At 38.4% G+C, this 22,675-nt stretch overlaps 2 protein-coding genes across 6 annotated transcripts in view; both read left to right on the forward strand.

The window, feature by feature from the left end:
- The first annotated feature begins 231 nt into the window (after positions 1–231).
- gaa (glucosidase, alpha; acid (Pompe disease, glycogen storage disease type II)) lies at positions 232–12,595 on the forward strand. Of its 2 annotated transcripts, XM_037792504.1 has the most exons (20): positions 232–352; positions 858–1,011; positions 1,981–2,135; positions 3,168–3,333; positions 4,373–4,469; positions 4,598–4,717; positions 4,887–5,005; positions 5,274–5,405; positions 6,413–6,523; positions 6,612–6,725; positions 6,866–6,950; positions 7,295–7,412; positions 8,489–8,622; positions 8,810–8,961; positions 9,177–9,325; positions 9,441–9,582; positions 10,327–10,425; positions 11,466–11,630; positions 11,777–11,929; positions 12,087–12,595. In XM_037792504.1, exons 2-20 carry the CDS (start codon positions 877–879, stop codon positions 12,150–12,152), a joined length of 2,412 nt encoding a protein of 803 aa, XP_037648432.1. In that variant the 5' UTR covers positions 232–352; positions 858–876; the 3' UTR covers positions 12,153–12,595. The 2 variants fall into 2 exon arrangements, with proteins under 2 accessions (XP_037648432.1, XP_037648431.1); XM_037792503.1 differs by having other exon boundaries at positions 240–1,011.
- Positions 12,596–12,978: 383 nt separating this feature from the next.
- The window catches only part of tbc1d16 (TBC1 domain family, member 16), a 36,682-nt gene continuing 26,985 nt past the window's right edge, over positions 12,979–22,675 (forward strand). Inside the window, exon 1 of one of the 4 annotated variants that reach the window (XM_037793005.1) lies at positions 12,979–13,254. The gene's annotated coding sequence lies outside the window, so the exon portion shown is untranslated. Of the gene's footprint in view, positions 13,255–15,534; positions 15,745–22,675 lie in introns of those variants that run through there. The other 3 variants (XM_037793004.1, XM_037793003.1, XM_037793006.1) reach the window with 3 other exon arrangements.

Here is a 22,675-nt window from a genome sequence, read left to right on the forward strand (position 1 = left end):
CGTTCTCATGGGGCAGTGTAAGACTAGTCTTGCAGCTCTGTTTTGGGCAATTTGTAGTTCTGTAATAGTACTTTAAAAGGCAGAAGAAGTAAAATGAAGAGCCGTTTGGGAGCCGAAAGAGCCGGATCTTTCTTGGTGAGCTGAGTCAAATGATCCGGCTCACTAAAAAGATCCGAAATTCCCATCACTATAGCTCACAGCTATAACAAATCCCAGCTGGTCTCTGAGCCAATGAGAAGCGGTCATCCTGACCAGACAAAATCTCGCGAGATCTAACATCGCGAGAATGCAGCTGCCGAGGATGTTGAGAGTATAACGGTTCAACGTCCACAAAATGAACAAAACTACGCGTGTGAGTGATTCTCCACCTCCAATAACTATATGTTCATGACGGCGTTTTGTAATAGCAGGCCATAGAAGGTCAAATTGACTCTACTATTGAATATTTATGCCATAAGAAGCACAAACAGTTCATCTCAGGTGAGTGTTATGGGTCTGCTGTCTAACTCACCTGTAGCTGGGCTCCTCCTCTTCCTCACTTTGTCAACATGTTTGTACATCAGCTCCTCGTCTATCCATCAAACAAAACCAATCTATGATAAGCTAAGTAGAACCAAAGCACATGAAAGACTTGGTAATAATAATAATCCAGCAAAACCACAGAGCAATTCAGTGGAAACAGGAGTGCACACAGAAAGCTCTGATATTTCCAGAGACATTGAATGCAGCATGGCTCCAGAGAGCAGGTTTGACTGCAGCAGAGACAGGCTGCTCAGCAGGAGGGAGTGTGCAGAGAGGGGATGCTGCTATGCTCCTCTGGCTGACTCTGCAGGACCACCTTGGTGCTTCTACCCCAGTGTGTACCCAGGCTACAAGATGGGTCCCTTAACTCCCACCATGAGAGGCCAGGAGGCCACCCTGAGTCGAGACACCCCCTCATACCTCCCCAGAGACATCTCCACCCTCCACCTGGAGGTCATAGAAGAGGCTGCAGGCTGCTTACACCTCACTGTGAGTACCCAATATACTCTAAAGACATGATGAAAGAAGTGCACTGGAGTTCCCTGTTGATTTGCATGTTAAGTATAGGCTGTATAGACCAGGGGTCAGCAACCTGCAGCTTTTTAGCCCCTCTCCAGTGGCTCCCTGTGGATTTTTAATAAAATTAGTGGAAATGAATAATAAATAAAAATTAGTGTAAATTAATAATAAAAACAATTTTTGTTTACATTTTCAATTTTATTTGTCATTGTTGTAGGTCTATGGTAGGAGTATTAGGGCCACATTGAGGAAAAAAAATAAATCTGAGATTTTATAGGTTTACGAGAAAAATAATATGAGAATAAAGTCAGAAGTTTAAGAGAAAAAAGTTGTAATATTAGGAAAATAAAGTCATAATATTATAAAATAGTAATTTTACGTGTTATTTTCTTTTTTTCTTGTAAACTTCTGACTTTTTTTCTCGTAAAGTTATGACTTTATTCTTGCAATACTCTGAATTTTTTTCTCATAAAGTTAGGACTTTATTCTCGTAATATTACGACTTTTTTTTCTCGTAAAGTTATGACTTTATTCTCTAAATCTCAGGTGTTTTTTCCCTCATTGTGACCGAAATACATTTGCACTTTAGCCCTCACTGCATTAGACTTATATACTATATACTTAGACTATAAACTGTGTTACCTTCATCACAATGCTCACATGTTTTGCAGCTCAAGACAGATTATTATTATCTTTTTTGCCTAAAATGGCTCTTTTGATAGTAAAGGTTGCTGACCCCTGGTATAGACTGTCATGTAGTGTGAGTGTGTTGTAAGCCCATGTGGGCTTGGCATAGCTGTGTGAATAATAATAATAAAAAACGTTCTTTATTCATTCATATGTATTATATCAAGAGATTAGACCCTCTACTATTCTACACACACACTGATCATTAGTATGTGCTGGTAAAAAACTGAAGTTTGTTTGTTTTCTGTCTAGTTAAAGGACCCGTCATCTCAGCGATATGAAGTTAAGCTCCCAGCTGGTGTTCCTCAGAGCAAAGCTGATACCCAACAAGACGCCCTCTACACCACTGAATACCAGTCGGACCCATTTGGCTTCATAGTGCGGCGAAAATCCAATGGGAGGGTGATGTGAGTAGTGTGATGGAATTTTCCATCAATTCCTCTCTTATTGGTAGAAAGGTCAGAGTGTTTGTCAGAAGTGTCCCTCTGTTGACATTCTTGGGTTGGAGTCCTGTCTAGAGGAGCCACCGTTATCTGTACAGCTGTGCCTGTAGTGGAGACCGTAGAGCCAGTCGCTAGGGCAACCAGGGTCAGAGATGCCAGAGGAACGGAGTAAGTCATAACATGATAAGGGGTAAGACACTGAGCACCGGGGAGGAAGGACAGAGTTGTGAGGCCTTCACGCAGAGAGCATCTATTGTGGAGACCTGTCAATTCTCCTTGATCAAGCTTCAATAAACCTTCTTTTGTAAGACATCATCAGCTCCGGACCTCTTCCTTCCAAAGATAACTTGTGTATCAATTATTCCATCACAAGTAGTACGATGGTTATTTTTAACGCCACTAATTTGGGGGTTTTTCCGTTGGCTTTTGGATGATTGCAGAAAATAAGATCTGTGGCAAAGATAATCTTCACAAATAAACATCACTTTTATGTTTTTTGAAGTGTAAATGCAATCGCAAGAAGTAAAAAGCTAACGTTAGGCTCAAAACAAACTACACCACAATCATATGAGCGCGAGTATACACAACGAGGCTGATCATTTAGCCACTTGTTAGCAACCGCCTTTTTTAAGACACGTAAAAGATTCAAAATTCATGAGTCAGGTATATCTTGATGTATTTTATATCGTAGAAGAAAACATTAAAATCTCTTCAGCTTGTGTTAACCACAGACCTCATTTCATGCATTTAACTGAAAACCCATTCAAAAAGCCCATTGACTTCCAGACGAGGGAACCGGACGTGCTAAAATGCTAACTCATTGCAGGGTTTTAAGGACTCATTCCTGCAGCAAAGTGGCCAGGGAGTGTATTTATTTCACCATTTATATTGAGCATCTTTGGCACAAAAAGTCATATTTTTAACTGCGAAAAATGTCCGGTCGTGTGATGATTTTCTTAATAAAGATCATCATGTAGTTTTTGTTTGCTTGTCCAGCATGAACACCACCGTCGCTCCTCTGCTGTTTGCTGACCAGTACCTGCAGCTGTCCACCTCACTGGCCTCTTCCCTCGTGTCTGGCCTCGGGGAGCATTACACCTCCCTCCTCCTGGACCTTAACTGGACTTCTCTGACACTCTGGAACAGAGACATGGCACCTCATGTGAGTCTATTGCAGTGGCTCCCAACCTGAGGGTCGGGGCCCCTCCAGAGGTTTTACGGGTGAAGAGATAATTAACAAGATCTGAAACAGGAAAAAAAAGAATATTCTTGCTGCACAAATTGTTTATTTTTCTCTAATATTGGTGAAGTAGATAGGTTCAAGGTCATTTATTTGTCATATGTCAATTCCAGCAAGCAGTCATTGGCAATGAAAATCTTTGGTTCCTTCGACAATGCTCATAAAATATGTATATATAAATATAAAAGAGGAAATCACACAAGTAAAAGCAAAATGATAATCTAAGGTGTAAAATAGTACAGGTAAAGTATATGTATAAGTATATATGTTTAAGTATAAACATAAGTAAGTGTAAAATAGTAATGTAAATAAATTTGTAATTTAGTTGATGACAGTATTTCAGATGGGAAAACTGAATGTAAACAGGATGTAGTATATATATGCATGATGAGAAGTAATATATGTACACAGGAACATAGTATGTAATAAGGGGAAGTACTAATAAATATATATATATACAGAGGTGTACACAGGAATGCAGTATGCATAGAGAATAATAATATATATATATATATATATATATATATATATATATATATATATATATATATACGTATATATACAGAGGTGTAATTTCTGGTTGCAAATAACCAAGATGACGATGGCCAAAAATGCGAACTCGAGGCTTCAAAACGGCCGTCCACAAACCAATAGGTGACGTCACGGTGACTACGTCCACTTCCTATATTCAGTCTATGTTCACAACTCAGTCGTATGATAAAGAGTTCCAAGTAGTCTTTGTTTTAAAGGGTCACAAGCCGAAAAGGTGAGTAACCCCTGTTCTATATGACATGCCAGTGATGTCCTATCTTCTTCTGATTTATAGCACATTAAAACATCCCAAAGTATTTGGACCTCCTTTTTATATCCAGCCGTCTCTGTAGAACAGTAAAGCTTTTGTCATTTCCTGCCTCTTTCCCGTTCCAGTTGTAAATGTTGACACTTGTCTCTCTCTCTACAGACTGATGCTAACCTCTATGGCTCCCACCCATTCTACATCGTACAGGAGGAGGACAGCATGGCACATGGAGTTTTCCTTCTCAACAGCAATGCAATCGGTACCGAGCTATCGTTTCCAATAAGACACACACACACACACACACACACACACACACATACAGCATCCCAGGGTCATTTTCCTGCCCTCACTTTCCATACAGAATGCTGAATATCTTTCCAAATGCAGAGGTGATGTTGCAGCCGACCCCCGCTCTCACCTGGCTGGCTATCGGCGGAGTCCTGGACCTCTACGTTTTCTTGGGTCCTGACCCTCAAAGTGTTCTACGACAGTACCTCCAGCTCATTGGTATGCATTTTCAGTGTTGTAACACATCTTCAGGTAGCAAGAGAAATAGCTGTATATACACATACGGGCGAGAGGAATGTGTAGTTTTTAAGTCTGCTGTATATTGGAAGAACCTGATACAGAGTGGATGTGTTTCTCTGCTTCCCTGCTGTCATTCATTTATCCCCAGGCTATCCTATGATGCCTCCCTATTGGTCACTGGGCTTTCATCTGTGTCGCTGGGGTTACACGACCTCTATCACAACCCGACATGTGGCACAACGCATGCACAATGCAAAATTTCCCATGGTAAATGAAATAATCACAAAGCTCTATTTAGATTAAACTAATAGAGTGCTGCAGGGATGACGTATTTTTATAAGCCAAAATGCTAAGTCATTTCCTGGTTTTAGGGCTCATTCCTGCACCACTCTACCTAACTCTAGTGTTGTTCAATCAACACATAGTAACACGTGAAACTTTGCTGTGACATTCTCAGATATTTTAAATTATCATCAACACTACACAAAGCTGACATCAAATTGTTATTATTTATCTTTTTTTTTTTCGTCACCAGGATGTGCAGTGGAATGATCTGGACTATGCAAATAAGTGCAGGGTCTTCACCTTTGACCCCTGGCGATTCGGCGACCTCCCAGAGATGGTGGAGGAGTTCCACAAGGGAGGCATGAAGTACATCCTTATCCTGGTGTGACATCTTTAAGTTCCTCATCAACGCATGATGTTTATATAACAGTAATCAGTAAATACGTTAGCATTTAATCAAAAAAAAAAAAAACTAGGGCTGTCAAACGCAAATTAGTTTTAACTCCACTAACTTCTTTAATGCATTAATGCAAATTGCGATTTTTAGGTTGTAGCGGGTTCAGTTTTAAAGCTAGAGTGAACATACTGGCATCATATAAAACTAGAAAATCCTAAAGAATCCATTGGTACCGACCATGTCATACTAACTTGTCACAAAGGAGGCTAAATAACGCTTCAAACTTACGCTAAATATTGTCGAGGAAAAACTGGCATGGCCATTTTCAAAGGGGTCCCTTGACCTCTGACCTCAAGATATGTGAATGTAAATGGGTTCTATGGGTACCCACGAGTCTCCCCTTTACAGACATGCCCACTTTATGATAATCACATGCAGTTTGGGGCAAGTCATAGTCAAGTCAGCACACTGACACACTGACAGCTGTTGTTGCCTGTTGGGTTTGAGTTTACCATGTTATGATTTGAGCATATTGTTTTATGCTAAATGCAGTACCTGTGAGGGTTTCTGGACAATATATGTCATTGTTTTGTGTTGTTAATTGATTTCCAATAATAAATATATACATACATTTGCATAAAGCAGCATATTTAACGACTCCCATGTTGATAAGAGTATTAAATACTTGACAAATCTCCCTTTAAGGTACATTTTGAACAGATAAAAAATGTGCAATAATTTGCGATTAATCGTGATTAATCTTGGACAATCATGCAATTAAATATTTAATATTCAATATATAAATAAATAGATATAAATAATATTTCTATTACATATTTTAATTGACAGCCCTAGGAAAAACACATGCATCAGTTGTTTAATTTCCGTTTAGTGTTGTGTAAAGCAATCAATCAATCAATTACAATGTTTCTCCAGTAGATGGCAGCAAAGCTTTCTTTACCTGTGTCCTGCTCTCCTGCTTTCTTTTTAAGGACCCGGGGATCAGCAGCACCAGCCCTCATGGAACTTACTCTCCATTTGATGATGGACTGAAACGAGACGTCTTCATCAAAAATGCCACAGGACAAATCCTGATCGGGAAGGTCAGGCTTCTTTTTCTTTCTTCTGCGGATGAATGCTTTTCTGTCCCATTGTGATGTGTCATGCACATTTTCCATATTGTGTATCTAGGTTTGGCCGGGCCCAACAGCCTTCCCCGACTTCACCAACCCAGAGACCAGACGCTGGTGGGAGGACTGCATCAGAGACTTTCATTCTAAAGTTCCCGTGGACGGTCTGTGGATTGTGAGTATTTAGCCACCGATACTATCACAAAGACATCATGTATGTCAGGTTTTCTGTTCTGTGTTGTTTGGTTTGTGTGCACCTTAAAACCACATAAAGAATAACATATCCTTTGTTGTTTTTCTCCCGTGCTCCACCAGGATATGAATGAACCAGCCAGTTTTGTGCAGGGCTCAGTGGAGGGCTGTCCTGACAGTGATCTGGAGAACCCGCCCTACACACCCAGTAAGTGTATTGGATCAGTGTCGCACGTTACCAGCATTTAAAGGCATACAAACATTATTTGTTTTACATTTATTTGTAAATTAAAGCACATATTGTACAGTATACCATGTAAACAGAGGTGGGTAGAGGAGCCTAAAACTGTACGCAAGTCTTTTATTTGATGTGGATATGACTGGAATTAATTCAACCAAAAGGTTTCTTCAGTACACGTAACGCAGTAAATGTGACTCGGTCCTACCTACCTCTGCATGTAAATGACTACGGATGCATAACTGATCTGTTCATCGCTATACACGTTGCATTCATTTGTAGCCTGCGTGTCTCTCTGGCTGTCGTACAAACAGGGGTGGTTGGAGGCCGGCTGAACTCTGGAACTCTTTGTATGTCGGCTCAGCAGAAGTTGTCCACTCACTACAACCTGCACAACATGTACGGACTGACAGAAGCTTATGCCACGCACAGGTTAGACCAGAGGTTCCCAACCTTTTTTTTTTTATCATTGAGTAAACTGACGTCCCCTGACTAAGTTTCATTTTATGGAAATTTCATATTATATTCAGTGCATAACAATAACAGTACAGAACAAATGATAAACCCAAATAAAAATAAAAAATGAACCCAAATAGTGAACGCAATAACTGAATTTTGAGCTGATTATTTCCTGTGAATATTGACTCAGAGATGAGCTAATTTTAAGAACTTTTAATACAATTCTCTGTATTATGTATTTTTTAAATTATTAACAACCATACATACTTAATAGCCCTCTTTTTTTTTGAAAAATTCAGGGTTTTCTTCTCCCTTACACTTGGCCGTTGTTCTACTGTATTAGATCTTCGGTTGTTTTAACAGCGTACCTTTCTAATTTTTAAGTTTGTAGATTAAATAATAGTCCAAACTTTAAAAATAACAATTTCATTTCTTTTCTTCATAGAAATTAATGAAATGCTGAGATATAGGCCAGCTGTATATTTTAAAAAAAAAAGTTGTCATACACCCTTTAAAATCAAGAAGGCCTCGTGACCCCCTGTGAAGCTTTGGCGACCCCTAGTGGGGATCGGGATCCCCAGGTTGGATTCGTGGGTACCCATAGAACCCATTTTCATTCACATATCTTGAGGTCAGAGGTCAAGAGACCCTCTGAAATTGCCCATGCCAGTTTTTCCTCGCCAAAATTTTGTGTAAGTTTGGAGCGTCATTTAACCTCCTTCATGATAAGCTAGTATGACATGGTTGGTACCATTCTTTAGGTTTTCTAGTTTCATATGATACCAGTATCTTCACTCTAGCTTTACAATGAGCCCACTACAACCCACTAGAAATTAGTGCCGTTTAAACTAATTGCGTTAACGCATTATTATCGCATTAACTTTGACAGCCCTCGTATTTTAAAATGAAAAAATAGAAAGACAGACTTTTTTTTGAGAATACTGGAGGCCAATGTGACACCACAGAGAATATATGGACCATGTTGTTCTTTGGTTTTTGTTCTTTGTTCTGCGTACTGTATTCATGCCGTGGTTGGTTGCCGTCTTCAGCGCTCTCGTGAAGGTACGAGGGAAGAGACCCTTCGTCCTGTCTCGCTCCTCCTTCCCTGGCATCGGACGCTTCTCTGGTGTGTGGACAGGAGACGTCAGGAGCGACTGGGAGCAGCTTCGATACTCCATCCCTGGTGAGGAGATATGTAGCTTCTGAAGGGTCACAATACTGCCTTGTTATTATGTGCAAACATTGTCACAGGTGTTTGAATGCATGTGGTAGAATTTACTTTTTTTGGTCCTTTTTTGAAGTGACCACAGATCATTTGACGGTTTTAAACTGACCTTTTGCACCTGTCCCGTCCCCCCCTCCCTGCCCAGCGGTGCTGCAGTTCAGCCTGTTCGGGGTGCCCCTCGTGGGGGCGGACATCTGTGGCTTTGGAGGGAACACCACTGAGGAGCTGTGTGTACGATGGATGCAGCTCGGGGCCTTCTACCCGTTCATGAGAAACCACAATGACGCGCTGAATGCTGTGAGTGTTTGCCTACGACTGTGTGTTTGTATCTGTTTGTGTGATTAGTTGATTCGAGTGCATTTTTTACAAGTTCCATTAGTTTTTCAGGACATTGGATCTGCCCTGTATGTTGTTTTTCCACTGCGTCTAGAGCAGTCCATCTGTTTCATGTATTATGGATAGAGGTAACTCTATATCTTCTCATTGTCTGTGTGTTTCTGTGTGTCCCTCAGCCTCAGGAGCCCTATGTATTTGGGCAGAAGGCCCAGGCGGCCATGCGGAGTGCATTGAACCTTCGTTACTCCCTTCTCCCTTTCCTCTACACACTCTTCCATCATGCACACACCTCTGCTGACACCGTGGCCCGGCCTCTGTTCGTGGAGTATGTGTCCTCTCCTCTCTGCCCTCTATAGACCTACAGTATGTTAATGAAATGACAACATGCTTCACTTTCTATAACATTATCTTTTTGTTCCTGCTCCCTGTCTATCCATCAGGTTTCCCTCTGACCCTAACAGTCAGACGATAGACCGACAGTTCCTGTGGGGGAGTTCACTTCTCATCAGCCCAGTCTTGGAGCAAGGGGTAGTAGAGCTGGCTGCTTACCTGCCCTCTGGCACTTGGTACAGCCTGCACAATGTGAGCTCCAACTTCAACTGTTAAAGGCCACCACGTTTGAGGCTTTCTGTGGTAACACATTAAAGGATAACTTATATAATTAATAATGGGGACAACAATATTGAGGGATAACGCTGTAATCAGCAGCAGCGAGCAACAAGCTGCGAGGGCAAGTAGAAGTAAAAGTACTCATCAAAATAACTACTTGAGTAAGGGTACAACACATTTTTCTATTATCTTATTGTGTCCAAGTTCCGCTCAAGGAGAAGTCTCGTGGTGAAATCTGAATATCTGTATACTCAAATAAATATGGGCGACCATCAGAGTCAAAGACCTCATCCACATTGTTGAAATCATCTAAATATTCAGCCATGACATTAAAATTCTTTTAGATAACACTAAGTTATGCTTTCTATACTCCAACACAACAAGCTCTTGTGTTTCCACCACGGATGTATTCCACTGTTCCACACATCACTTCGCCAGATTTCAGAACGAGGCTTTTCCTTGAGCGAGACTCTTTCCATAATGTCGTCAGACACTTAAAATAACAATCAGCCTGTCATGATAAAAACAAGCACTTTTAGTGGATGTAAATGACGGTGCCAGCTTGCCCCAATAGCACCATATTGCAGCCCGTCTAAAACGTTCTCCCTCAATACTGGACCAGTTTCAGAAATTGTTGTTCTTATTAGTAAGTTAGACACAATAACATGGGAAGATAGGGTCCAGGTTGTGTGTTCTCATCTGTGTTTTGCTCTCTAGGGTGAGCCTTTCTACAGTAAGGGTCAGTACCTGCTCCTACCAGCCCCTCTGGACACCATCAACGTCCATGTGAGGGAAGGACATATTATCCCCCAGCAGGTGGGTGTCTGCTGCCAACATGCAGCTCATTTTACTGATGTTACCACTTTCTGTATCATTTGTGGTTCAATAGGAGTCAGTTGTGCTTTTCCCTTTTCCTTTAGTGTGTTATATAGTTTTTTGTGCATGCAAAAGGTCTGCAAAGTTATAAAGTCCAAAGTCCACGCCAAAGGGAGTTACTCTCCCCCACAGAAACACGGCTCCTGAACTGACTGAAACGCCTCACTTGAAGTCACGCCTTTTCTTCCGTAACGTGGTGATGTCACCAAGTAACACAGTTACATGATACCTGCCTAGTTTGGCACGCCCTCAAACTCATGCTGGACATGAAACAGACATTTTAAGGTCTACTATGCGCTGTCACTTCTATCTATTTATTTATTTATTTATTTATTTATACAAGGTAGAACTACTGGAGGGTCATGGGTTTTTATAAAGACCTGATTGCTTTTATACTGCTTTTAGTCTGCTAATCATCCTGTCATCCACCTGTTTATTCTGCTGCACTATTGCACTTTGTTTGCTGTGTTATGTTCTATGTTATGTGAGTCTGTGACTATGTTTTTGTATGTCTGTGTTTGCACCCTGGTCTGCGAGCAGTGACATTTCGTTTTAGTCGTGTACTTTGTATGTGGAAAAACTGACAATAAAGTTGAACTTGACTTGACTTGAGAATAGGTCCTCTTTAATAAAATATATGAGGATGGGTACTTAGAATTCCTACTTACAATTTTTACTTTTATTGAGCTGGATCATGTTTGAGGCTGGTGTAAAATAAAATAAAATATTTTTCCCCTGAACATTTACATTTTTGTAAACACAGTGGTTGCCCCATTATTCACGCAGTAACCTTAGTCATCATTAAAATGTCCGAGACGTGGACGCGTGTGATCAAACGTATCAGGTTGTGTTGAACTATAACTATCATGTCATCCTGACTGACGTCTTAAAGCTGAAAAACTAGCCGAAACACTTTGGAGAGAAGAGTGCATTTTGTATCATCTCATCGTGATTTCTTTGATCTGCCTTTTCTTGTGAAGGAGCCTGCTTTGACAACCTCAGCCTCACGCAGAAACCCTTTCTTCCTGACCGTGGCGCTGTCAGCAGGCGGCTGGGCCCGGGGCGACTTGTTCTGGGACGACGGGGACGCACTTCACACCTTCGAAATGGGAAATTATTGTTACGTTATCTTCATTGCTGGACAGGTAGAGAAGAGACAAGTGATATTTGCATCGGGAAAGCTTTTGCATATTACTGTACTACTTGATTCAAAAGTCCCTTTACTGAATGATACAATTAAATGCTTCAGAGAAAAGAGAAACATAAATGGTCCCTAAATGTCTTCCTTCAGTCTCAGGTGGTGAGTGATCCTCGCCGGCTGAATGGGGCCCTGGATGGTCTGGTGCTGGGGGGGCTGCAGGTGTTCGGGGTGCCTTCACCACCTCTATATGTATTAGCCAATGGGGACAAAGTCAGGGATTTCACGTACCGCAGCGACACCAAGGTGAGTTCTGTATGACTCAGCACTTTTTCCTCTGGTGTTTGTCTTCCTCCGAAAGACAATGATGTCATTCTGCAGATACGTGTCTTTATGTTTCCCTGTCTTTGTGCCAAAGAATCTAACCATGAAGCCTGAACTCTGTGTCTTCCTCTTCCGGCAGGTGTTGACAGTGACCGGCCTGGCCTTGCCCATGTATAAGGTGTTTACAGTCCAATGGGCTCTCTGATGCACTGAATTTTATTACCTTTTAGCCTTTGCATTTTTTGCTACTGCTGAAAAGACAAGCTGATTTCCTCGAGCCGTCCCAACCAGCGAGATGCACCTTACGCTTGTTCGGCCTCTTTGTCCAAATTGGACAGTTGTACTTTGTAAGTAGCAGGTTTTTTAAATTATGTGACGATATCAAACAAAGGGAGCCATCGTCTAGACGTATCAGGTTTTCTTGCGAGGTAATTGTTTTGCTGCTAACTGCTACACTGAATGTAATGTCTTGTAAACAGTGCTTGAAGTGGGAAATAATAAGTGCCAGTACTGCCCTTATTCACATGTTTGCGTGTGTATCAACAATCATTATTACCTTCTGAATTTCTACAGTGTATGAAAGATACTAGGAGATATTGGGTTTGGGGGGTCCTCTTCCAATAAAATTTGAATGTTTTTGTCTTTAAACTATGTGATTTCACATCATTTATCATCACACAGCATTAATATTACTAGTTAAATAATGATTTTATTATGTAAACATATCACAGCATTCATCTGAACATTTCATTCTCCTGACAATGTTTGCCCTCTAAAATCATATTCTTTAAAGGTCCCATATCATGCTCATTTTCAGGTTCATACTTGTATTTTGTGTTTCTACTAGAACATGTTTACATGCTGTAATGTTCAAAAAAACTTTATTTTCCTCATACTGTCTGTCTGAATATACCTGTATTTACCCTTTGTCTGAAACGCTCCGTTTTAGTGCGTTTCAACGGAATTGCAACGGAATTGCGTTGCTAGGCAACAGTTTGGGTCCATGTTTACTTCTGATGTTATTTACATACACTGCAACAGGAAATAAACTGGGACACATTTAGAATGTTTATGTTTATGTTTAAAACCGTGTGAGGATCTAGCTCTGACTCCAGCTCTGGTCCTGATGAAGGACCAGCTGTGTGAGGAGATGCTCTGACTCCAGCTCTGGTCCTGATGATGGACCTGCTGTGTGAGGAGATGCTCTGACTCCAGCTCTGGTCCTGATGATGGACCAACTGCGTTCAAGCTTTTGCCAGTGACCTTTAAAACGTCACTTGTGATGAAAGAGGAGCAGATTTTTTAAGGTAGGCTGGGTCGGATGATGACTTTGGTTCATGTAAAACACATTTGTTTATATTTTAAAGTGCAGTCATAACCTGGTGTGTTCCTCAAATCTAAAAGTCTAAAATGTGTGATTAAAAATCCTTTTACATTCCGGAAGTAGTGGAATTTGGGGGGGGGGGATTTGTCTGGAGTTGTTTAGTCAAGTTAGACACACATGAGCAAGTAATTACAGGAAGTAAGAAAAGTTTAGCCTTCAAAATAAAAGTCAAAGGATTTTTTTTTTTTTTTCAATATTAAATTTATTGTGTTTTTGTTCATTTTGAAACAACAGAACAAACATTCACAAACGTCCCCAATAATAACATTCTCGGTACAAAGAAACTTAACAAACCTAATATTAATATAAAATACGTCAGTATAGATACAGGAAAAAAATATTATATATACAAAATAGATAAGTAAAAAGAATATACACAAGTAAAAAAATAAAATAAAATCTATTTATATATACTGTATACACATATACATACAAAAACACATATAATCAATTAAAAAAAATCAGTATAAAATTCAGTCATCATCCTGTTCTATCTCTATTCACAATCGTCCTGCTCCAGCAATGATACAAATTACAAACGACCTTGGAGTGACGGTGGTAGCACCAATCCTTATCCGATCACAGGGATCTACAGTTCATAAAATGTATGAAAGGTTTCCACATCATATAAAAATCCTCAACTTTACCTCTTACTATGAAAGTCAGTTTTTCTAATGCCAGACTAGAAGACATCTCTTTAATCCATTGATTAGAGTAAGGTCTCAGAATATCCTTCCATTTTAAAGCTATTACACCTTTGGCTTTGAAGCAAACAGAAATTAATCAGTTTACGTTTCCTTACATTCACTGTAAAGTCTTCAGGGTATATATGTAACAAACATATTTTAGCTTCAAAGGGAACAACACTTTCTGTGAATTCGGAAATCAACTCAAGAACTTCTTTCCAGAACATCTGGAGCTCCCTACACCCCCACATACAATGAAACAAGGTACCAATTTCCTCATTACATTTAAAGGGACTGTTTGTAATTTTCAGAATGTCTTGTTAACAGCGACATCTGTGGCTGTTAAGTCAACGAAAGTCAGCGTCCTGTTGCTCGGGCTTGTGCTCGCTCTACATAGACATGAACGAGCATCGCTCAAAACGGTGAGGCGACACACGTCAGCTAAAACCACAATATCACTCTATATTTCAGCTGCTTGGCAGTAATGTTAGCTGACCAGACGAAGGTCTCTCCATGAATCAATGCTGATCCTAGTGTTGGCTTTTCCTGCTTCAGCCTCCCGACCGCGGCCGGAGTGAACAGGGAGACACCGAAGTTTTGGTCGGAGACGATAACGTTTCTCTCTGCGGAGCCCCGTTACTTCCCATGACACGGGAAACCTCTGTTGGTCTGGAGGAGCTGCAGCATTTATTTCTGCACAAACGTCCCCTGTACATTCACTTGATATTCTCAGAGCTAAACTAACTCTTCTGCAGTGTTTAGTGAGCGCGCGTTCACGTCTAGAGGTGGAGCGAGACAGCGAGAATGCGCATGCTGTGTGAGTGAAGGCAAGCAGGCAGAGGAGCAGAGACTACAGCCACACGCGAGCGCGCATGGGATCCCGACCCGGTACATTTAAACGCTTAAAAAGTTACAAACAGTCCCTTTAAGTGATATATTTATATATTTATATATTTTATTGTGTTAGATGATGCAGCTTGTGTTTTGCACTATCCCCTTTGCTGCTGTACACTGCAAATTTCCCCACTGCAGAACTAATAAAGGAATATCTTATCTTAACTTATCTTAATATAAATATATATAACGATTGACTAGATATAGCCTAGATTGTACTTTAAAGATCTTTTTTTTACATTTATCCTTTGATATTGCAATATATTGTAATTAATTGTTTTTTATTTGTTTGTTTGTTTTATTGACACAACAAGCATGAATTACTTATTTATTGTTTTCTTCCATTTACATGCATTTTCTTTTTAAATATCTATATATTGTAATTTGCTTAATGAATTGCATATATGTATATATATATGTTTTTGTTTTTATTTTGTTCTCTTTATTTTTATTTATTATTGAATCTAGTTTTTTGCAATATCCCCTTTGCTGCTGTACACTGCAAATGTCCCCACTGCAGGACTAATAAAGGAATATCTTATCTTATCTTATCTTATCTTACCTGAAGATCCTTTTCCCATGCAGATAGATTTAGAGGTAAAAGGGGAGGTTTTACTTTGAAAGTCAAAACCGGAAGTGTGATTTCGTCCTGTAGAGAGAGCAGCAGTGTGGTGTCACTGTCGGGAAAGCACGGGGGAAACAAACACTCCCGTTAATAACAGCTGGGCTGGAGAACTGTCGGTGAGAAAGGCGGTTAAAACGACCCCGGTCCGGTGAGATGGAGTCCGGTAGAGTCCGGTAGAGTCCGGTAGAGTCCTGCTGCGGGTCTGAAGGTGAGCCGCCGCTTTGGCCCCGTTTCTCTTCTTTATTCATTCATCTCTCTCCTTTAACAGGTGAATTACATCTGTATCTCAACACATCTCTCCGGTTTACGGTAACGAGATAATAATGTTCAGCTTTAGCTTTAAACTAACTTTAAATTACAAACACATATTAATGTGTTCATGTTATATTAGTGTATTCATGTTATATTAGTGTATAATGTTATATTAGTGTATTCATGTTATATTAGTGTATAATGTTATATTAGTGTATTCATGTTATATTAGTGTATTCATGTTATATTAGTGTATTCATGTTATATTAGTGTATAATGTTATATTAGTGTATTCATGTTATATTAGTGTATTCATGTTATATTAGTGTATTCATGTTATATTAGTGTATTCATGTTATATTAGTGTGTTCATGTTATATTAGTGTATAATGTTATATTAGTGTATTCATGTTATATTAGTGTATTCATGTTATATTAGTGTATTCATGTTATATTAGTGTATAATGTTATATTAGTGTATTCATGTTATATTAGTGTGTTCATGTTATATTAGTGTATTCATGTTATATTAGTGTATTCATGTTATATTAGTGTATTCATGTTATATTAGTGTATTCATGTTATATTAGTGTGTTCATGTTATATTAGTGTATTCATGTTATATTAGTGTATTCATGTTATATTAGTGTGTTCATGTTATATTAGTGTATTCATGTTATATTAGTGTATTCATGTTATATTAGTGTATTCATGTTATATTAGTGTATAATGTTATATTAGTGTATTCATGTTATATTAGTGTATTCATGTTATATTAGTGTATTCATGTTATATTAGTGTATAATGTTATATTAGTGTATTCATGTTATATTAGTGTGTTCATGTTATATTAGTGTATTCATGTTATATTAGTGTATTCATGTTATATTAGTGTATTCATGTTATATTAGTGTATTCATGTTATATTAGTGTGTTCATGTTATATTAGTGTATTCATGTTATATTAGTGTATTCATGTTATATTAGTGTATTCATGTTATATTAGTGTATAATGTTATATTAGTGTATTCATGTTATATTAGTGTGTTCATGTTATATTAGTGTATTCATGTTATATTAGTGTATTCATGTTATATTAGTGTATTCATGTTATATTAGTGTATTCATGTTATATTAGTGTGTTCATGTTATATTAGTGTATTCATGTTATATTAGTGTATTCATGTTATATTAGTGTATTCATGTTATATTAGTGTATTCATGTTATATTAGTGTATTCATGTTATATTAGTGTATTCATGTTATATTAGTGTATTCATGTTATATTAGTGTATTCATGTTATATTAATGTATTCATGTTATATTAGTGTATTCATGTTATATTAGTGTATTCATGTTATATTAGTGTATTCATGTTATATTAGTGTGTTCATGTTATATTAGTGTATTCATGTTATATTAGTGTATTCATGTTATATTAGTGTATTCATGTTATATTAGTGTATTCATGTTATATTAGTGTATTCATGTTATATTAGTGTATAATGTTATATTAGTGTATTCATGTTATATTAGTGTATTCATGTTATATTAGTGTATTCATGTTATATTAGTGTGTTCATGTTATATTAATGTATTCATGTTATATTAGTGTGTTCATGTTATATTAGTGTATTCATGTTATATTAGTGTATTCATGTTATATTAGTGTATTCATGTTATATTAGTGTATTCATGTTATATTAGTGTATTCATGTTATATTAGTGTGTTCATGTTATATTAATGTATTCATGTTATATTAGTGTATTCATGTTATATTAGTGTGTTCATGTTATATTAGTGTATAATGTTATATTAGTGTATTCATGTTATATTAGTGTATTCATGTTATATTAGTGTATTCATGTTATATTAGTGTATTCATGTTATATTAGTGTATTCATGTTATATTAGTGTATAATGTTATATTAGTGTATTCATGTTATATTAGTGTATTCATGTTATATTAGTGTGTTCATGTTATATTAGTGTATTCATGTTATATTAGTGTATTCATGTTATATTAGTGTATTCATGTTATATTAGTGTATTCATGTTATATTAGTGTATTCATGTTATATTAGTGTGTTCATGTTATATTAGTGTATTCATGTTATATTAGTGTATAATGTTATATTAGTGTATTCATGTTATATTAGTGTATAATGTTATATTAGTGTATTCATGTTATATTAGTGTATTCATGTTATATTAGTGTATAATGTTATATTAGTGTATAATGTTATATTAGTGTATTCATGTTATATTAGTGTATAATGTTATATTAGTGTATTCATGTTATATTAGTGTGTTCATGTTATATTAGTGTGTTCATGTTATATTAGTGTATAATGTTATATTAGTGTATTCATGTTATATTAGTGTATAATGTTATATTAGTGTATTCATGTTATATTAGTGTATTCATGTTATATTAGTGTATTCATGTTATATTAGTGTTGTTAGTGTGGGCCTGTGTGTAAATACAGGCTGTAACGTGTCCCATCATCCCGCTGCTGCTGTCAGGAGGTTGTTCTGTCAGTGAGGTGATGCTGATGGAGACTCAGACATCATGGCACTCCTCTCTGTTACACAGGCTGTTACTATACTGAGACATCCCCCCTCACTCAGGACAGGGAGAGGCCACCTTCCACCTTCTACCAGCCTGTTTATTATGGTAGACTAGAGTTGATTTACTGAATGGGTTAACCTAAATTCACCTTGAGCAGTAAAAGGTAATACTAATACTACCTATATGTGATCCAACTCCATTTTTCAGGCTTTTTGTATTTTATTACATTACCGTTTAGGGTGTTTTTTAATACTTTCCTCTACATAACCCCTGTGATGTAACGGCAAAGTAAAAGGTGGCTCAACTGTGTTGATTGTAATAAAGAAACAAAGGTGATAACACACATTTGTTCTTTATTCAATTGAGCTTTGGATTTGTGATTAAACTTCGTGCATTAAATTATTCTACACCAGGGGTTCTCAAACTTTTTTGGGGGCCAGGGACCCCTTAAAGGGACTGTTTTTAAGAATCAGAAATTGGTTGTTAACAGCGACACCTGTGGCCGTTAAGTCAACGAAAGTCAGCGTCCTGTTGCTTGCGCTCGCCCGTGTCCACGCGCTACCTGAATGTGAGCAAGCATCCGTCAAAACAGTGAGGCGACACACGTCAGCTAAAACCACAATATCACTCTATATTTTAGCTGCTTGGCAGTAATGTTAGCTGACCAGACGAAGGTCTCTCCATGAATCACTGCTGATCCTAGTGTTGGCTTTTCCTGCTTCAGCCTCCCGACCGCGGTCGGAGGGAACAGAGGAGACACCGGAGTTTTTGTCAGAGACGATAACGTTTCTCTCTGCGGAGCCCCGTCACTTCACAAGACACGGGAAACCTCTGTTGGTCTGGAGGAGCTGCAGCATTTATTTCTGCACAAACGTCCACTACACATTCACTAGATATTCTCAGAGCTACGAAGTCTTCTGCAGTGTGTAGTGTGCGTGCATGCATGTGAGGTGGAGCGAGCTGAGCAAGTAACGAGCGCGGTGTGTGAGTGAAGGCAGGCAGGCAGAGGAGCAGAGTACAGCAGAGACTCCGGCCCTGGAGACCAAAGCTCCTCCGACCGCGGCCAACACTGTTTAACAGACGGGCTTCACTAGATACAACTTTGCGGTTTTGGTGCTTCCGTGTAGTTTGTGTCGGAGTCTGAGTCTGAACAGCGTAGCCAAACGCGAGCGCGCATGGGACACCGACCTGGATTGATTTATACGTGTAAGAAGTCACAAACAGTTTCTTTAAAGGGGAGAATTTCTTGCCGAAGACCCCCTCATAATCGTAACACCGATTAAGAATAATGCGTACTACTATTTGTGCACTTAGATGCCATTGGAACTATTTGTATTTTAAAACTTTTCAACCTAAATACTTCAGACCTGTTTGATAGTAGGGCTGGGACGATACACCTATCTCCAGATTCGATACCATCACGATACCTTGGGTGCCGATTTTCAAGTTTTGTGATTCGATATTATGATTTATTGTTTTTTTTTGTAAACTTTTTTAACATTAGATCAGAGGTCAGCAACCTGCGGCTCCGGAGCCACATGCGGCTCTTTAGCTCCTCTCCAGTGGCTTGGAGAGTTGTTGCTTATCTGTTGACTAATATGCTGGTATCGATATATCTAACATAAGATAATAGCTGTTATATCTGGCTATTGAATTTATCCATCAGGCTCTAGTAAGGTGTGTAGAATCATTTAAGGCAAAAAGTTTAATCACAAGGCACAATGTAACACTTTTATTAAGTATTACCTTTGTTTCATTATTAAAATCAACAACGTTTTCACTCAAAAGCAGCTTGCAGGAGTTTTGTTTAATAGCTTATATTTATTAAAAGTATGCCACCTGTTCAGATAGGTGTATTTACATTTTATTACTTTATGGCATGAAGCTCAGTGTAGCACTTTTCCTGAAAGAGAAATATGTTTTGTATGCTTTCCACACTCCCATAAAGTTTCCTCATAACTCTCCCAGCACTTTGCAGAGTCCACAAGAACCCTGTTTTTCAGGCTTCTTTGTGGTCTCCTTTCAGCTGCCCCCGGGCTCGTCGGCATACAGCAGCGCAGATGTAAAGGGGGTTTTCAGCATCGGCTCGTCTATTCAAATGTCAGCGTGACAACTTAATTAATGTCGCCTGGAGGTGAGAAGCCCGGAACAGCAGCTTCTAAACTTCCACGGTGTAGGTTTCAAGTTTCTTATTAAAAGTTCAGTTTTTGGCATGCCGTCTGTTAAAAGACTGTAAAACTAAAATGTGAAGCATTCTGCAGGTTACAGTGACGTTTGACTAGAGCGTCCGAAGGATGTGAATCATTTGATAGAACAGTGAAAAGGTCACGAACACACTGAGGTGTTGACAGCATAAAAGATGAAGACCGTACGAGCATTATCAAACTGACCTGAGTGGCCCTGTAATCACACACACAGACCAAAATAACCACTGGGTAGCAGCACGTTGTTGCTGCTGGTGTGATGAGGCTACTGGAAACAGCTGTGTGTGTCATGTTTATGATCCTGGTCTGTCATTATGTTCAGGTCTGTCAGAGTGTGTGTCTTGCAGGAATGCACAGTTGGAGTACGTAGACACACCGTTAGTCCATTGGTGGATTAGTTGTTTACATGTGGATTAGTGTCATGCTGCTGTTTGAAGCAGTTATCATGCAAATAGCCCCGTGGCAGCTAATATTCAGCAGTCTAATATTGTGGCTTGTGGATAGAGGAACGGTGGCTTGGCAAGCAAATACTTCCTCCTCCTGTTTTAATTAAGTCTACCCATGTACTATGAAATGTGCCTTATATATAAACTTGACTAGATTATTATCTTTTACTTTTTTTTCAGTCTGGAATCATATAAAATCAGTGTCGTCTACCTTATGAATCGCTTAGTTGACAGACTTGAATTTTGATTTAGATGAATTGTTTCAGTCATTTATCAAGTAAAAAATGATAAACATTTGCCGGCTTCAGATTCTTCAATGTGACAATTTTTAGCAATTTAGCAATTTTTAGAGCTGCAACTAAGGAGTATTTTCATTGTCGATTATTTTCTCAATTCATCGATTAGTTGTTTGGTCTATAAAATGTCAGAAAATGGTGAAAAATTCAATCAGTGTTTCCCAAAGCCCAAGATGACGTCCTCAAATATCTTGTTTTAACCACAACTCAAAAATATTCAGTTTACTGACATAGAGGAGTATCAAAATAGTTAATTGTTTCAGTCATTTATCAAGTAAAAAATGCCAAATATTTGCTGGCTCCAGCTTCTTAAATGTGACAATTTCAAATTGTGTTTTGCTTATTTCATTTTAAATTGAATATGTTTCTATTTTGGACATGTCAAAACGTCCCCTTGGGCTATCAGACCTTGTGATGGCCATTTTTCACAATTGAATAAACATTTTTAGACTAAACTAGAGCTGGGTTTTATTGTCGTTTTAATTTATTTTTATCGTTTTAACTTTATTTTATCCTTTTGGTATTTTTGTTTTTACGATCCCTCTGTTGTTGGTATTTTATTCTATTTCCGTTTCTGATTTTTATCTGCTGTTTTTGTTGTGATTATTTTTTTTTCTTATTTTTTTTCTTTGTAACTTTGTTAAGAAAAGTGCTATATAAATAAAGATTATTATTATTATAATTATTATTATTATTGTTATTATATCTTTCTGTTTTGGACATGTCATCTTGGGCTCTCAGACTTTGTGTCGGGCATTTTTCACAATTTTATTTAACATTCTTTAGATAAAAAAATAATCCGTTAATCTAAAAAAATATGATGAAATTGATTTAGTTGCAGCCTAGGATTATTGGCATCTGCAAGAAACAGCAGCCAGCCCATTTTTACAAGATGTACTGCGCAAATGTTAAAACACGCCCACCACCCCGCCTCACTTTTTAAATGTAAACCAAATGATGGCCTACAGTGAGCGTCGTCTCCGAGGTCATGCCTGGATTTCATGCCAGCAGACTTCCTGTCTGGGGCCTGGCATCAGGAAGTGGGGTGCCTGCTTAATCAGGCGGAGGTAAACATGCCCTCTGAGGAAAAAGGAGGGAACATTCCTCAGATGGAGTGGGGAGTACATGATGTCAATGCTCAGCAGACAAGAAAACAAGGTTACAGACATGAAGTGGGTCCAAAGATACAGATACACGTCAAAGCAAAGAGGAATGAAATGAATCAGTGAGTCTGTGTGAGGTGAATTATTTGCTTTTAGTGTTCTTTGAGCCTGAAAAGAAAGATTCCCTTCTAAGAAGAAAGCCCTCGACAACATCTAAAGAGTCGTGTTACTTTGTTGCTTGACGTGACGTTTGTCTCATCACAAA

This window comes from Sebastes umbrosus, chromosome 14 (assembly GCF_015220745.1).
Source record: "Sebastes umbrosus isolate fSebUmb1 chromosome 14, fSebUmb1.pri, whole genome shotgun sequence".
Classification (NCBI taxonomy): Eukaryota; Metazoa; Chordata; class Actinopteri; order Perciformes; family Sebastidae; genus Sebastes; species Sebastes umbrosus.

Bases quoted from the DNA above. Each gene is read 5' to 3' on its own strand.
- gaa (XM_037792503.1), top strand. From the start codon at position 490: ATGGGTCTGCTGTCTAACTCACCTGTAGCTGGGCTCCTCCTCTTCCTC. The intron at 9,583-10,326 runs GTGAGCTCCAAC...TTTGCTCTCTAG, and splicing joins CTTGGTACAGCCTGCACAAT to GGTGAGCCTTTCTACAGTAA. The intron at 11,930-12,086 runs GTGAGTTCTGTA...CTCTTCCGGCAG, and splicing joins CGTACCGCAGCGACACCAAG to GTGTTGACAGTGACCGGCCT.